Genomic DNA, 17,131 nt, shown 5'->3' with positions numbered 1-17,131 from the left:
GAGAGGCTTCACCAGAGACAGAGTGGGGAGCAGAACAGGCAGATCGACGAAGTACACTGCTGAGGGGAGCAGCGGGCGGGTCAGGAGGGGTCTGCCTCGCCATGTGGTCTCCTCCGGGGCAGGCGGGAATTGAACTCATGCGGAAGCAGCTTTAGATTCTCAGTGCGGTGCTTTAACCCGCTGCGCCACCAGGGAGGGCCATATGGTTGGCTTTTATTGAGCACATAATATGTGCAAACTAGTACGCCAAGCACTGTTCCTACATTTGCTGATAAAAGCTTGGTGAGTGAAGGTCTTCTCTAGACAGAGGGAATCATGGTAACCTGGGTCGGGGCTGGGTTGGGTGCAGCTTAGGTTTAACATCAAACCCGGTTGTCTATAGTCTAGTGCTGTTCACACCCTACCAAACAAATGACTTGCCCTCTGTTTGCTGTTGATGGAAATGCACAGAGGCATTACATCATAGGAGCTGTCCCCATTGTGCTAATCCATGACTCTAGGCATTTTCAGTTTTCACTAAGCCCCAGCTAGATGGTAAACTATGGAAAATAAAACAAGCAAAAGACACATCATCTTATACAATGAGTCCAAGTCCCTTATGCAATTTATAAATCCAAGAGACTGTGAACCATGTTGGCAGGTTTAGTTTTAAACTAATTTGGCAGAAAATATTGACCCCAATTGACATGAAAGTTGCTATCATCTCTGTCCTCTCCACCTCATTGGAAGATATATATATTTTATTTATTTATATGTCATTACTGTGGAAATACTAAAGGATACTTGTTATCTTTTAATTATGACAAAGAGATGCAGGCTTGCTGGGAATGTTACCTTTATGGATAGTGTATAAATTTGCTCTGCTTCCTTTCAAAAATCCAAAATTTGAACAACTTCACACACAGGATCTTCAGATAAATGATTATGGACTGTTACTGATAAATCAGCATATTGGGCTATTTTAAACCAGCTTGCCACATACGGGTGTTCATGGGCACACTGGCGATCAACAGTTCAGGAGCAGGGCCACAGAGAAGCTGGCCCTTGGTGGATTGCTGGGCCATGGGAAGTCGCTTGTGCAAATCCCAACGTGAGGTTCATGTCACATGCCCCCAGTATCGAGCTCTCTATGTTTGGCCCAACTTTTGTAAAGCCACAGCTGATTATCTTACAAACGTGTCCATGAGTAAGGGGATGCCGGGAGTATATCCAGAAGGCACAATTTCAATAAGTGTTGCTCACTCTTTACAGTGATCTGTTGAAGTCATTGGAATGGTTTTAACTCAGAAAGGCCATCACTGGTTTCTTCTGCTTAAACATTTTCTCAAAGAGCAGGTGAAGAATCAGAAAAGCCTTGTCAGTATCCTTCCAAGGAACCTTCCTATGTGTGTTTGACTACCTGTTTTAAAGCTTGATTAGAGGACATCTGGGAACTTGCGAAATCTTGTTTCCAAACCAGGAGAGTGTTTTACAAAATGGAAATGTTACTCAGTCTTTCTCTTTCATATGTCAGGTTTTCAAGGTTTAACAAGAAAAGATTGAGCTGGCAACTGAAATCACATATTTCTATATTTCTCAACTGTTTCAGTACCTTCTCAAATCTGCCACAAATGTAAGTTTCAGGTGATTAGGAGGAGACTAAAACATTGGAAATAAAAAGGAAAAAGGAATGTTTATGTAGAATGTCTTTTTCACTCTCATTTTTAAGATGAGAGTACACACCATGAATGATAGTTCAGTGCAATCAGAAACATTTATTAATCTATTCTGTGTTGGGCAGTGTGATCAGTGGAATGATGCTCTCCTCTCCTATCACACTGTAATTCTTAGAAACTGTGAATATGTCATCTTATGTGGTAAATGGGATTTTGTGGAGCTGATTAAGTCTCTTGGGATGTGGACATATCTAGAGTAATCACGGTGGTTGCAGTGTAAGCACATGAGGGCTTTGAGAAAGAAGAAAGAGGCTCAGAGACAAAGAGGAGATCGAAGGACCCAAGTAGAGGACAGAAAGGTGAGACCATGAAATGCTGCTGGCTTTGAAGATGGAGAAAGGGGTCATGAGCCAAGAAATGTAGGAGCATCTAGCAGCTGGTCAAGGCAAGAGAAAGTTTTTTTCAGAGCCCCCAGAATAAATGTAACCCTGCTGACATCGTGTTTCTAGCTCAGTGAGAACCATTTTGAACTTACAATGTCTAGAATGGCAAGAGAATTAATTTGTGTTGATTGAGGACACTATGATTGTTGTAAGTTGTTACAGTAGCAATAGGAACACACGCAAGTATTCTGCCTGTATTAGTGTACAGTACTGGGCCAGGAATTGGTAACGTGGATCTAGAAGAGAGTGAATCCAGAGTTATCTTATGTTTAATCTGGTAGGAATTCACACAAAATCAATTGCACACCAGGTAAAGTATTTTCAAGTTAAATTGTTTTTTATTGAAGTATTTTCAGTTTCCAAAATTTTATACTATTTAGAGATATAGGTTCACACCCAGTGCCTGTTACCACAACACACTCACCACCAAAGCACCCAGAATCTTCATTGTAGCCCAATGTGTCCACTCTAATTTTGCCCCCCCCCCCATTTCCCACACCTCCCCCTGGTAGCCTCAGCTCTAATGTCAGATGTCAAGGGTTTGTTTTGGTGTGTTTTTTATATCCCCATATATAGGTGAACTCAATTGATGTTTGTCTTTATCCTTCTGAACTACTTTGCTTAGCACAATTTCCTCCAGTACTAGGTGTCTTAAGTGAAAAGCTTTCACCTTTTTTTTTTTTTTTAAAGATTTATTTATTTGTGTATACAGAACTGGGGTACAGGCCAGAGACTCAGGGGTGGCGAAAGACTTCACCAGAGACAGAATGGGGAGCAGAACAGGCAGATGGATGAAGTACACTGCTGAGGGGAGCAGCGGGCGGGTCAGGAGAGGTCTGCCACACCATGTGGTCACCTCCAGGGCAGGTGGGAATCGAACTCATGCAGAAGTGGTTTCAGCTTCTTAGTGCAGTGCTTAACCTGCTGCGCCACCAGGGAGGGCCCAACTTTCACCTTTTTAATAGTTGTATAGTATTCCACCAATTTATAGACCATATCTTCTCTGTCTACTTATTGAAACATCTATATTTCGATCAGGAGGATTCTGGATCATTGAAACCTTTTCTACAAGTTTCAACCAAATTCTCCTTTAATAGATTTCCTCATTTCTTTGTCATACATAATTGTATTCTGCTCCTGACCATAGCTGACTAAGAAAGGAAAAGGTTTTGCTCCCTATGACATATAATTTGTATAACTTCCTTGTAAAATATGATCTTGAGCAATTGTCTTCCTCTCTTATGGTTGTTTGGAATTGAGTATCTGCGAGAATCATTTGTTTGGTAGTTGGCACTAAGACAATGAGGTAGTTTTGTGAGATGAGATGGCTATTTGGAGACCAGGGCAAATTGGACGCATAATAAAAACTGGTTTTACATGAAGACATGGAGTACATATGTTAAGAGAAATTGGAATGGGAGAGACCAGGTCTTTTTGAGAGACAATGATTTTCTCGGCTCCTAACATCAATTCCTGTTGGAGACCATGCCAGATGTCAAAGTCCAGCTCTGACAGGTGGCTGGTCAGGGGTCCTTTTCTTGAAGGATGAGGCGGCGGCAGCGAAATGAGCAAAGAGGCAGACACTAACACTCTAGCTGATGCAAGTATCTCTTGCCTATGACTTCAGTAGTTCTTTATTTAAACACTTTCCAGGTAGTGAGGTTACACCAGAACAGGCATTGAAGCAAATCTTTAACAATTAATTTCCATGGCTACGCTGAATCTTTTGTGGTTACATGTTACAAAGAAGTTCTTTTGATCATAGAAAGAAAACCACCAAAACAATCAGTGTCCCTATTTTTTCAGCATGATCAATCATTCTAGTCAACATCTCAAATAAAGCAGCAAACCTTTAAGTCTTCCTATGAACAATCCCTTCCCAGGTTCCAAACTGTCCCAGGAGGAAGTACATCCTAATCATATTTTATCCATATTTATAAAGACAATTTACACTCTTGATTTATGCTAAGGTACTTTTCTGAGAAATCATTGTCAATTGTTAAACATTTTTGTAACCATTTCTCCATGTCCAATTAAGCCGCTAACAAAAGAGGGCCAAGAATTGCTTGATGGTCAAGTACAATTGCTATTAGCCAAGAACAAGTACAAGGTAGGTCAGTAAGCATGGCTATGGAGACTCCCTTTACTGTGTCTTTTTGGGAACCAGAACTCCCCTTTGTATGTCTTCTGGGGAAACAAGCAGCCTCCATCTTCTCGGGAGTGTCCCCCATTGCCCGGACCTTGTCATAAGACAGCATGGGTAGCGTAGCCTACGTCAAATTCCCTTTTGTTCCAGTTGCAATTTTATGTAACTGGTGTCTCTCAATCATTTCCAAGAATGCCTTCCTCCCTGCCCGTCACCCCCCTCCCCTGCATGCCACATCAACTAGCCACGTGCCCCCAATGCTACTTCTACGTGAGAGTTAATCTAATGGGTTTCTTTTCCCTATGTCCAAAAGACCTTTACTTCAAATATGATTCATCTTTTCAAAGAGCAGTTAAGAAGGAACAGGCTTAATTAAAACAGGTGAGATGGCACTAACTGAAAAAAGATAAGGAAAGTTTAATACTTATAAATCAATCCTGTCCTAAATGTCCAGATGTAGAATGAGGACCAAAAGTTTAGAGAGTCCCAGAGAGCTAACATGATCACATAAAAATATTACATTTATCCAGAGAATTAGTTACCTCTGATAAAGATGAGAAACCCTTTGATCACTTGATTTCATTTGATATTTTCAATAGTCATGAGGTGCCACTCTACCTTTTCCTCCTCTATAATTGAAAAAAACATGATCTAGAAAGATCAAGTTGTTTGTCCATGACCCCTACATTTGAGTTGTCTGACTGTGGAGATCTGCTCATGAAAAACTCACTCCCCTGCCTCGGGGGAAATTTTCGTGACAACAGCAAAATCTGTGCAAACCAAATTAAAGTGCTCTGTTCTGAGATGCTAAATATTAATTATGCAATGCTTTGTTGCTCTGCCATGCTGATGAGTGAGAAAAAATTTACTGAAATTTTTTACCTCAATTCAACTTCAGATGATCATGTTGTTTGAATTACGTTGATTGCCATCATTAATGACTCTGCCATGTCTAATGAGGCTTACAGGAGACAAATCATTGATTTCTCCTCAAATGGAGAAAATCAGATACTATGAATCAGAACCAAAGTAGGTTATTGCGAAGGCTCGTCAACCAGTGATGGTGTTCCTGGTCCTGGCAGTAAACCTCTGAGAGACGGATGTTACGTGGGAGGGTCATTCATAGCAGTTGACACAAACAAGGCTTCAGTTTTGTCCGTTTTACTTGACATCATTGTCACTTTTAATCTAGCACTTATTTTCTCTGACTGTCAGTTTCTTATATGTTTTTTGGGGGATGAAAAATACCTACCTTTTGGATTTAGGGCTAGAGTTAAACAAATGTATGTCATCTGGTTCTATCATATGAACACAATAAATGAAAACTGACATTATTTTGATATTTAAAAACAAAGGAAAGTGCTGGTTAGGAAGGACAGCAATACACAGCCACACCATGAAGACTGCACCATAACATCTTTGGCTATTTCTTTCTTTCTTTCTCTTTTTTTTTTTTTTAAGATTTACTTATTTATTCATACAGAACTAGGTACAAGCCAGAGGTATAGCGATGGTGAGAGGCTTCACCAAAGACAGAGAAAGGAACAAAACAGGCAGATCAGGATGAGGGGAGCAGCGGGCAGGTCAGGAGAGGTCTGCTGCGCTGTGTGGGTCACCTCTGGGGCCAGGGATTGAACTCGCACTGAAGTGCCTGTGGCCAGCTCGCCGCGCTGTGTCCTAACTAGGGAAGGCCCATCTTTAGCTATTTCATTTTACAAATTGCAGAGATGGAGCAATGGGATGTTCTTTCATTGAGAGAAAAGGAGAAGGAAGGCAGAGAATAAAGGGAAGGGACAGCAGTTGGTTATGGTAGGGCACTGTGGGTGTTTTTGTGGTAGGTGTAGAGCAGTGCAGATATCTGAAAGGGGAAGTCTAGATTTCCAAATGCCGATGGTAATGTCAGCTCTATTAAAAAAAAGAGAGAAAGGGAAAGATTTATAAATTTTTATGAGTGCATTGTTTTCTTTTGCTGCCATGACAAATTATCACAAGCTTAGTGTCTAAAACAACTCCAATCTACTAGAATTGCACCGGTTGGAAGTCTGACAGGCCATGATAAAACCAGCTTTCCTACCTTTCTGAAGGGGCCAGAGAGTCTGTTTCTTGTCTCATTGAGGTCGCTGGCAGAATCCTGTGTTGTAGAATGAAGCCTTCATTTGCTGATGGCTGTTAACTGAGGACCATTTTTAGATTCTACAGGTTCCCCCATTCCCTTGGCTCATGGCTCCCATTTTCTAACCTGAAACGGGCAGTGGTGTCTTGAATCCTTTTATGCCGGAGTTTCTCCTGACTTTTAACTCTGACATTGCATTGTTCCAACCCGCTCATCTGTCCTCCTCTTTCATTTCTAAGGACTCATGTAGTTAGAGTGGAGCCATTTGACTTGACCTAGTCTGGAGAATCTAAGGGCCCTTCTCAAGATCTTTAACCTTATGGCAGTGTCCTTTGCTCTGTAAAGTAATGTACCTGTTTCATGGATTAGGTCCTAGACATTGTTGGGCGTGTGGTGGGTGCTTAGTCTGTTACCAAGCGAGTAATGACATACAAATGGATCTTCCAACTATACAGTCCTTATGCATAATTCACATTATATTCCAGTTTGCAAAATAAGTGAGCTCTTGATAAAAATAGACAGATAAACAGACAACACATGAGGCTGCATAATTTGACCTGTACTTGTTCTGCTTAACTCTCATCATCCTCATTCCTCTCATGGTGAGTTGTACACCTGCTACTGAAGTTGCAGTCTCAGAAAGAGACAAACTCTCCTAAGAGAATGACTATAAAAATAAGCAATGGTTAGGCCACATAGTTCAGTAAAATTCTGGCCCACATAAGAAGCCCAGGGAGCCATACCAAATTTCTGCAGCAATGAGCCCAGAATAATCAGCACTTGGTCAACAGCTGCTAGCTTCTCTGTTTATTTTATTTTATTTTTTTTTGCCCTCTTGCTCTCTGCTTCCAACTCAAGACCATCCAGAGAATGCCAGCTATATTCCCCAACCCAACTGCCCAAGATGTCCACTTCCAGGGAAACTGTTTCCCTTTTTCCTGCGTCAACATCCTCCAATTCCATTCCTGAACATTCTCGACATCCATCTTGTTTTCCCATTATAAAACTTAGCTTTTTGTTGATGCCCTTTGAGTTCCTGCCAAATGTGTGTGATGCTGGTTGACCAGCTCTGACCATATAGGTTGTTCACATCTGGTCTTATGCACATTGGTCTTGTTTGGTCTTATGCACATTGATTTGCTCTTTTTTCTCTTCCTGGATCACTCTACCCTCCTTGCCTTCTATGGGTAACTTACATTCCTCTTTTGAGTATCAGCATGGATGTCAATAAGGACAGCAACAATAATAATAACTACTAGTATGATAGCTAGCTGGGCTGAGCCCTGGACTTGCCAAGGCACTATGCTCGATGCCAACAGGTTCAATTTTTCACCTCAGGCTCTCAGAAAATGTGTTGTAGTAAGTTTCTATTACTGTCCATATTTTGACAGATGGGGGAAGATAATTCAGAGAGATAAAATGACATGCCCACAGTCACTGAGATGCGGGGGTTGAGGTAGAATTTAGATAACCTCATTTCATAGTTTCTTTTTCAAACTACTATGTTATGTTGCTTTCAGGAAAGGCTTTTCAAATGCCCTGAGATTGGTGTGGGTTCTTATGATATGTTTCAATAGCATTCTGTATTTTATCTTCACTAGTAATAGTATATTGCAATATTTGAATAATTTATCTATAGTCCTTACTTAAATTTAAGCTCCCTTAGGGGAGGATGGTGTTTCATTTACTTATATTTGAACACAGTAGTTTTTCTATGAATACAGACTGAATGAATGAATGCTTGTACACATGAATACATGCAGAAATCCTTAATATTTTTTCTTAAAAATTGGAGGATACTAAGTTTAAACACAGGGTAAAAGACCCTACTGCTAGTTAAGCTCAGTGAAACACAATTCTACATGTGAATATATTCTACATCTGGTCATTTTCTGGAAATTACTCTCTCTAAAAGGGGGACAGCCTCTTCTGCATTTAGCTTTCCTCCCTATTCTCAGACATAAAGTCATATTAAGGACTAATCTGATCCTTACCTCAGAACATCTCTTTCAAGTAATCATTCTGGTGAGGTTGGATCTGATAGCTTCTAGGCATTGCTTTCCAAGGCAAATCTCATTTAATATCATTCTCCTGAACTGTCTTTCATGCATGCAGTGTTGGCAGACTTACTGGCTACGAATTCCTATGGTTTACATCAGAATTTTAGAGTAAACTTCTCTACCGAGTATTCCTGAAGGTCCCAAGTGAACAACCTTTATGACCCTTGTTCTGGGAGAGAAGCTGAGCTCCTGTTCATGCTCAGTCTGGTTCCAGATCTGTGAGACTGATGGATCTAATGAAGCATTAAGGCAGTGATGGGATTTATTTTCCTTACTTTTTATTTAAAACCTTTGGTATCCATTCATTCATTCAATAAATGTTGAGTATAAACTAAGTTTCTGGTAGTATTTCAGGAGTTAAGAATCCAGAGATAAAGTAGATAGACAAGGCCCATGTTATCATGAGACTAGTGTTCTAGTGGGGGGCAAGAGAAGAGTGAGCAAACAAATAAAATATATTGATAAGTGTGGTCACCTCAAAATTAAGTGACAGCGACTTGCCCAAATAGATCCCTTTTAGAACATTCATTTTCTACAGTCCTGACATCCCATCACACTCACTTACTGATCAACCAGTTTTCTTTGGACTTCCTCAGCTCTCCTCCCAATATTTAATTGATTATATGTAGGGAGCCATAAATCTTATTTTGAATAAATTCCCTAAGAAATGGTCTGAATCTTCCTTTTCCAATTGATCGAGAACATACTAAAAATATATTTTCCTTGCATTCGCCCCCCCTCTCCCCCTGCAGGAGTCAACTACTACAACAAGATAATCGATGACCTATTAACAAATGGGGTCACACCCATAGTGACCCTCTACCACTTTGACTTACCTCAGGCTTTAGAAGACCAAGGAGGTTGGCTGTCAGAATCCATCATTGAAACATTCGACCAGTATGCTCGACTCTGCTTCAGTACATTTGGAGATCGAGTCAAGCAGTGGATCACCATGAATGAGCCCAATGTGCTATCTCTGTTGGCCTATGATCTTGGCTTCTTTCCTCCTGGTGTACCCCACTTAGGAACTGGGGGTTATCAGGCAGCTCATAATATGATTAAAGCTCATGCCAGATCCTGGCACAGTTATGACTCCTTATTCAGAAAAGAACAAAAGGGGATGGTGTCCATATCACTTCTGGCCGGCTGGCCAGAACCAGCAGATCCCAGCTCACTCTCTGACCAGGAAGCTGCTAAAAGAGCCATAGCTTTCCACCTGGATTTCTTTGCTAAACCCATCTTTGGTGATGGTGATTATCCTGAAGTTGTCAAGTCCCAAGTTGCCTCTGTGAGTAAAAAGCAAGGTGACCCATCTTCGAGGCTCCCAGAATTTACAGAAGAAGAGAAGAGAACCATCAAAGGCACCGCAGACTTCTTTGCTGTGCAATATTATACGTCTCGCTTAGTTAAGCACCGGGAAGACACAAAGGGAGAAAGAGGAATTCTTCAGGATGTGGAGCTGGAATTTCTTACAGACCCATCATGGAAAAGTATGGATTGGGTCCACGTGGTGCCATGGGGGCTACGTAAATTACTGAAATATATCATGGTAAGTGCACAATTTCTTTGTGTCCACGTCGGATGGTGGGAAGGCAGGCATGTATGTCTTCAGCCAACAGCATATGGATGTGCTGGCCTGGAAAGAGAAGATCAGAATTCAAGTTTGTTAGGGGTAACTATTTGGTATAAATTAGGATGCTAAGGTTAGTTTGTGGTCACAGGAGTAGCTCAGATATATTTTCCAGGTAGGTGTCACAACTGTGATAATCAAAGGCATAAAACTTTGAAATGCTGGCTTACTTTTGCATGTTTGCTATGCGGGGTGGCATCTAGGTAGTTGCAATTAAAATCCAAGTTATCAGTTTTGGGGACCCCACCTGCAGGGATGGAGAGAATGTAGCTGCTGGTGGGACCAACGGGTTAAGGAGTCAGCAGATGCTGATGGAAGGAAGATATTTCTGACTGTTCATTATCATCAGAGTCATTTGACTGTCTTCATGCGCATTTGCACAGTTTTGCTTTTCCATTGTTAGCCATAAAAGGTCAATGCGTGGAAAATTAAGTTAATAGGGTCAGTGCAATTTGATGAAAACTAGTTTTGGGGTTTTAGCTTAGAGGAGATAGAGGGTAATGCATCTGATTTTATGGGCTTTTTTTTTTTTTTTTTTAACATCTGTTTGGAATAAAACTTCTGCTCTCTTTTTCCAGGACACGTATAATAACCCTGTAATTTACATCACGGAGAATGGGTTTCCCCAGAGTGACCCCGCATCTCTTGATGACACTCAGCGCTGGGAGTGTTTCAGACAGACATTTCAGGAACTGTGCAAAGGTACCATTTGAAATGATGAAAGATCAATTGTGCAAACTTAATATAGTTTTCCCATGTGCCTATTTGCATTCAGCAAAGACCAATGATTTTAAAAGCTGAAATTCATGCAAATCAGTGTAAAGCCATGTAATTAAGAGAGAGGAGAAGAGTATTTAGGAAAGAAGAAGGTGAGGATTTTGGCCTAGCTTCAACCTCCTGAAATTTAATCAAGTAAAAAGCGACTGTCTTCAGCTTTTTGTGACTCCTGGGTGAAGGTGACATGAATAGACTGAGTTGTGGCTGTTGGGAGAGAACATTAGTTATTACAAAAAGATTATCAATGACCAACGACAGTGTGCTTATTTGCATATTTTAATATCCTAACTACCAAGAAATTAGTTGACAGAATGTTTAAAGGACAAAAATTAAGCATTTGTGCAATAAACTTTAAAGTGGCACAAGTCCTCGATCAATGTATGTTTCATTTAAGCTGTAGCTAAGCAACCCAGTTAGAACAGTCTGTTTTTTCTTTTTCATGTAGAATTGTTTGCCAGGACAATATTATTATTCTGGTAACTCCTTCCCATCCACCATGGAGGGCTTTTCATACTTGGAAACAAATGTAAAGGTATAATCTTTAACTGGTGATACCACTTCTATGCCAAATATTTCCTCCTCTTTACCCCTTGGAATACTGTTGCTTAGTAAATTTATTTATTTATTCATTTTTATTGTGATAGCATTGGTTGATAATACTGTATATAATTTAGAAGCATCGAATCACACCTCTTGAGATATATGGTACTTCACTACACTTACCACCAAGGCATAGATAATTCTCCACAGTAGTCCACTTCATGCCATAATTTACTCATCTTCCCCTACCCACCCTAATAGCCTTAATTCTTCAGTTTTCTCTGACCTTTTGTTTGTGTTTCTATATTCCACATATGAGTGAGACTATCTGATATTTCTCTTTCTCTTTTTTGGATCTCTTTGCTTAGAATGATCCTTGCCAGTTTCATCCATAATGCTGCCAATGGCAGAATTTATCCTTTTTGATCACTAAGTAGTATTCCATTATGCATATGTACCGCACAAAATGGTTAAAGACTTGGTTATATGCTCCCAAATCATAAAATACATTAAAAAAAATAGACAAAGCATCCCATAACACAAACCTCAAAAGCATCTTTGCAGACTCATGTCCAGAAAAACAAAGTAGAATATAAACAACTTGGACTATATCAAATGAAAAACTTCTGTACAATGAAAGAGGCAGTGTGACCAAAACAAAGAGACACCCTACTGAATCGGAGAAAGTGTTTGCACACCATACACATCTGACATAGGATTGATATGGAAAATCTAGGAAGTACTGATACAACTCAACAAAAAGAAAACATACAACACCCCCACCTACAAATGGCAGAACAGGAAAAAAGAAATAGATTTTAAAATGAGACCTCTGAGTCCAAGACTTTCAGAACGAAAAGCTTGCTCTTACACCACCACACAGAACCATTCTCTCACCCTTGGGTCTTTAAAAAGAGGTCTTGCATAAATTCTTTGAAAGTGCTTCCTGCTGCCTCTGCAGGGGTGGGCAGTCCTCTGACCTTGGACAAAACTCAAACACTCCAGACCCCGCCTCTCTCAGAGGAGCAGAACTGAACTTACTCATTAACTTCCTAAGTCTCCTCCAAGGTAGCACTGAGGATCTTGACTGGTTAGAACTTTACTAGTAAAAAGCACCCTGTGAGTAATTAAAAATAATAACAGGCCAAAGAAGACATTCATGGGAAGCACTGCAGGTGACAGGTAGACAGAACCTAGGGATCAGATGGATGATGGTCTGGATCCCAGCCGCAAAGCCTCCACTCCAACATCAGGCATACGGACAGGCACATAATGACACTCCAGTCGGATCAATGGCAGCCGCCAGGAAGTCTTACTGATCTCTTCAGGTAAAATCCCACAGCAATTAATTGAGCACTAAGAAGTAAGTTAATGTTTCTGTTTCCTTTTGGGATAGGAGGGAAAAAAGAGAGGGAAATGTCATTTCACACACAAAAAGCAGCTAATGCTTTTTTAATCATTGCATTATTTAAATGCCTTTAAGTAGGTTGTGTTTTAATTAATGTAGATATAGATAAGAACAAAGAGACACAGAGGAGACACCAAAAGTATGAAATAACATAACTAGGTCTTCATTCCAGTTTTGCAGATTATTCAATGGGCAGCCTCTGGCAAGTTGGTCAACCTCTCAAACCCTCAGTTTATTCATCTGTCAAAATGGGGTAATACTTTTCCTAGCAAGGTTGGAATGATTCTAGCTAATGAGTTGCATAAAACACCCCTAGTGATGTTCTGGCATGGAGTAGGTTCTCAATCAGTGGCAACAACTATTTAGTACAAAATGGGCACCCTTATGAATATGTCACCCCAAGTTATTTTCCTTGTTATTTTAAAAATGTCATTCCAAGACTTAAAAGAAATCCTCCCCTGCCCCCTCTAAATTATAGAAGATGATCCCTCCCACGTCTGCAGTTTTCTCCCTCCCTCATTTTGGGAGGGATGGGTCTTGTGACATTGACCCTCTGGCTATTTGTGGATGAAGCATATGGAAGAGAAAAGACCTCCTTCCACTCATTATTTCCATTGGAGAAGTTGCCAGACTAGGTGAAAAATAAAATCATTGGCAGCAGCAACAAATATGAAGCAACTGGATGGATACAATTGCCTTGTCCCATGAGTTTCTGTATACATTCACTTGAAGAGTAAGCTTTGCTCACCTGGTAGGAATCATTATTATGCTCCCCAAAATGACTCAGGCCCTTTCTGTCCCAGGGCCGTAAGCAAGTTTAAGTTCACAGGTAAACACACACAAATGGATACTTGTAGAGCAAACGTTACGGTGGTGAAGACATGGGGGCAGCTGGGCCAGGTGATCCCCAGTAAACAACATTCCAATCAGGACCTAAGTTCTTGTGAGAAGGGCTAGGTGCTGTGGGATGCTTTGCCCATTTTCCCGCTATGTACTGCATAGTTTTAGGTCATTTATCCAAGTATTTTATTTTTTTGAGTTAATTTCTAGGTATTACACATGCATGATGGAATACTACTCAGTGATCAAAAAGGATAAATTCATGCCATTTTCAGTAATGTGGATGAAACCAGAAGGGATCATTCTAACCAAAGTGAGCCAGAGGAGAAAGATAAATATCAGATAATCTCACACATAAACATCAGGCATGTCCTGCTTTGCATTGGGCTCATAATCTCTACTCAACCTGGAGTGTTTGCCATCTTTCTAGCCTGATAAGACCAGACAAGGTATGTGTGTGAACCCTGGTATGACACTAACAAGCTCAATCATTTGGGAAAATTCTGAAACTGACTTTAGCCACGTATTCTTTAAAATGGGGATAATACGAACATTTTATCTTCTACAGGATGGTGAAAGGTGAAAAAGCAAATGGCTAAATAGTCTACATACACAGTCTGGCACATTTTGAAGGCATCCATAAATGAGGGCTAATGGGGGGCTGTGAACCCCTGAGAACTGGAGCTGACTCTTCAGCTCCAGCACCCTCTCTGTCCTCTAGTAGGGTACTGTGTGCTTGTTGAATTTGTGTCTACCTGAGAAGGGTTAGTCCATGGAGCATGAGGAATAAATGATTAACTGCTTGGGAACTGTCTTTTCTTTTTCCTAAAGACATATACCCCACACAGAACAAAAAAAGTGCAGCCTTCTGGAAAGTTTCTGAGGCAGCCCAACTTTCCAGTCAGATCCATGCCTGAGTTAGCACAGCGGTAGATGATTGCAGAGAAGGTTTGTTAATGACCAGCTTTAGGCTTTTAATGACAAAACCCCTCAGCAAGATGTCATCAAAGTTATTGAAGACTTCAGTGAAAGTGTTGAAGCTGATGCATTGTAACAAGAAGGTTATAAATCTTGCAGCTTGGGTATACCACCATGACAAGACGCTGAGCACAGAATCGCCCTGCTGTTGTCTGTCAGCGTTCTCCTTCAACTACCCCCTTCCCCTTCCCATGGAGAGCCAGTAAAGGAGAAATGCATCCATTTCCCAAAGTAGTGCAGACCTGGCAGCCACCTGCCTGTGCCAATTTCAGATCACAGAGGCCCATTTAACTGGACAAAGTGTGTTAAACACCTGTGTTATTCTAAATGTGCATTAAAAAAAATCCTAAGAATTAAGGAAATATCTCAAAGGTTAATACACTGACCTTTTCGAAAAACTAACCAATTAAAAACCCATTACAAGCTCAGAATAGAGACCCAAATACCTGAAGGTAGATCTCCACCCCACATCTATTATTGTTTTATTGCTTCTCCAAGGAGACCTTCATCACTTTGGCCTCTATGAAGGTGTTCACCTCACAACCGTCTCACAACTCAGGTGATATATGCTTGTTTGGCATTGGGTCCAAGTGGTTTTGGGGTAGGATGTGGAAGTCATTTGAAATTTTTGCTGCTGTTTGGATTGGCTAGCATCTAGCAAAGAGGAGTCAAGGTCAGTGTGGACAAGGAGGAATGAAGTTCAAATCTGAGCACAAGTATTGTTGTTGGTGTTGGTGGACAGACTTGTGGGGTTTGAAGTTATGGAGATGATGATTTCCAATACACTTGTGTTCTCCCAATCCATAGAAATATAATGGACATATAATATGGCATAAGCATATAGTGTACAACTTGACAACATGATAATTTGATATGTTTATCTATTACAATAGGGTTACAGTGATATTGTTCACTATTACATAACACTTTCTTTTAATGGGAACAATTAAGATCTGGTCTTTGGGCAACTTGAAGGTTCATAATAACAGTATTATTCACTATGGTCTATAAGTTTTGCATTCGCTCTCTAGAACTTACTAGTTTTTCATTTGTATCCTTTTACAACATCTCTTAGATTCTCCCACTCTTAGCCTCTGGTAACCACTGTTCTACTATATTTTAGAGCAATATTCTACTACTTATATGAGTGTGATTTATAAAGACTCTCATGTATTTATCAAGCAGCATTTCATGTCTTTGACTTATCTAATAAAACAGAATGCCCTCAAGGGCTATCCATGTTGCAAAGAGTTGGGCTTCCTTCTTTTTCTTGGATGAGTAACATTCCATGTTGTAGATATGTGCACCACCATTTTTCATTCACCTGCTAGTGGATGTTTAGCTTGATAATTGTCTTGGTTATTGTGTATACTACCACAATAAATGCAGTGTGTAGCTCTTTTCTGTCTATCATTAAAAAGGACAGGAGATACCAAGTGTTGGCAGGGATTTGGAGTAAAGGGAACCCTTGGATATTAGTGAAAATGTAAATTGTTTCAGCCACTATGGAAAACAGTATAGTTTCTTCAGTTAAAAATAGAACTACCATATGCTCCTACAATTCTACTTCTGGATATTAATCCAAAGGAAATGAAAATAGGAATTTGAACAGATCATACTTTTTCTTTTCTTTCATTTTAAATAACATGTCCCAAGAAAAAACAATGTTGGGATATTCAGGTGATGAGAGTGCTAGTGGAACCGAGTGAAGGTGAACTTCTCAGGTTTTCTCCAGGGTGTGGGTGAAGTAGTCCTCAAACATATGCTTAAATTTGTTCTTATTTCCTGACATGTAGAATCATCTGATTACTACATGGTCTTTTAGTTATCTTGGGCATGAAAGAGCACTGCTATGTAATAGGGCTAGAGATTTTATTTTAGTGTCTTTGCAGAGGTTACTGGGATAACCCTGTAAAGCAGGAGTCCCTTGGGTGTGTTATTGGCTCATGGGAGATTTTTGGTGACTGAATTAGCATTCCTATACCAGAAACTTTCAAAAGCTTGGAAAAGGATATTCCTGTTATAAATTAATATATCAACCTTATATTTTTTTCAGTCAAGGTCCTGGAAATTCAATGGTGGGGGATAGATATGGGTGCACTACAAAAATGAATTTCTGGATTTATACTGCTAGACTTAGATCTTCAACACTGTTAATATCACCAGTTCTAAAGCCTTCCTCTCCAAGTTTTCTTATCTTACCTATTTATAACTTCTTCATTACTTATGCTGGTGAATCACTGTATAGTGAGGTAAATACTGTTTCTGCCAGCTTCTCCAGACTCCTAATTGGGGCAATTTCTGGTTAACTACATCCTACATTATCTTTTTCAATAACAAACCTGGCACCGTGTAGAAGAAAACCAGCAATATTAAGAATAAAAAAACATTAAAAATTGGGGTCATAACTGATTCCTGGGCTCCACATCTGTGGTTTTGTCTCAATTATGTCCTTGTTGAATAAGACAATTAACTAGATTGAACTTGAGAGATACTTTGATTCTTTAAGACAATGCCTACTATCATCCTTTAAAGGAAGGA

The 17,131-nt window shown here is 40.1% G+C and overlaps 1 protein-coding gene across 1 annotated transcript in view; it reads left to right on the top strand.

The window, feature by feature from the left end:
* The window catches only part of LOC101628073 (cytosolic beta-glucosidase), an 89,366-nt gene that overhangs the window by 30,470 nt on the left and 41,765 nt on the right, over positions 1–17,131 (top strand). The window contains exons 3-4 of the mRNA XM_012724085.1: positions 9,170–9,966; positions 10,626–10,749. Coding sequence (XP_012579539.1) covers positions 9,170–9,966; positions 10,626–10,749 — 921 coding nt within the window. The remainder of the gene's footprint in view (positions 1–9,169; positions 9,967–10,625; positions 10,750–17,131) is intronic.

This window comes from Condylura cristata, unplaced genomic scaffold (assembly GCF_000260355.1).
Source record: "Condylura cristata isolate star-nosed mole 26May11 unplaced genomic scaffold, ConCri1.0 scaffold00012, whole genome shotgun sequence".
Lineage (NCBI taxonomy): Eukaryota > Metazoa > Chordata > Mammalia > Eulipotyphla > Talpidae > Condylura > Condylura cristata.
This window is presented reverse-complemented; position numbering and strand designations above follow the sequence as displayed.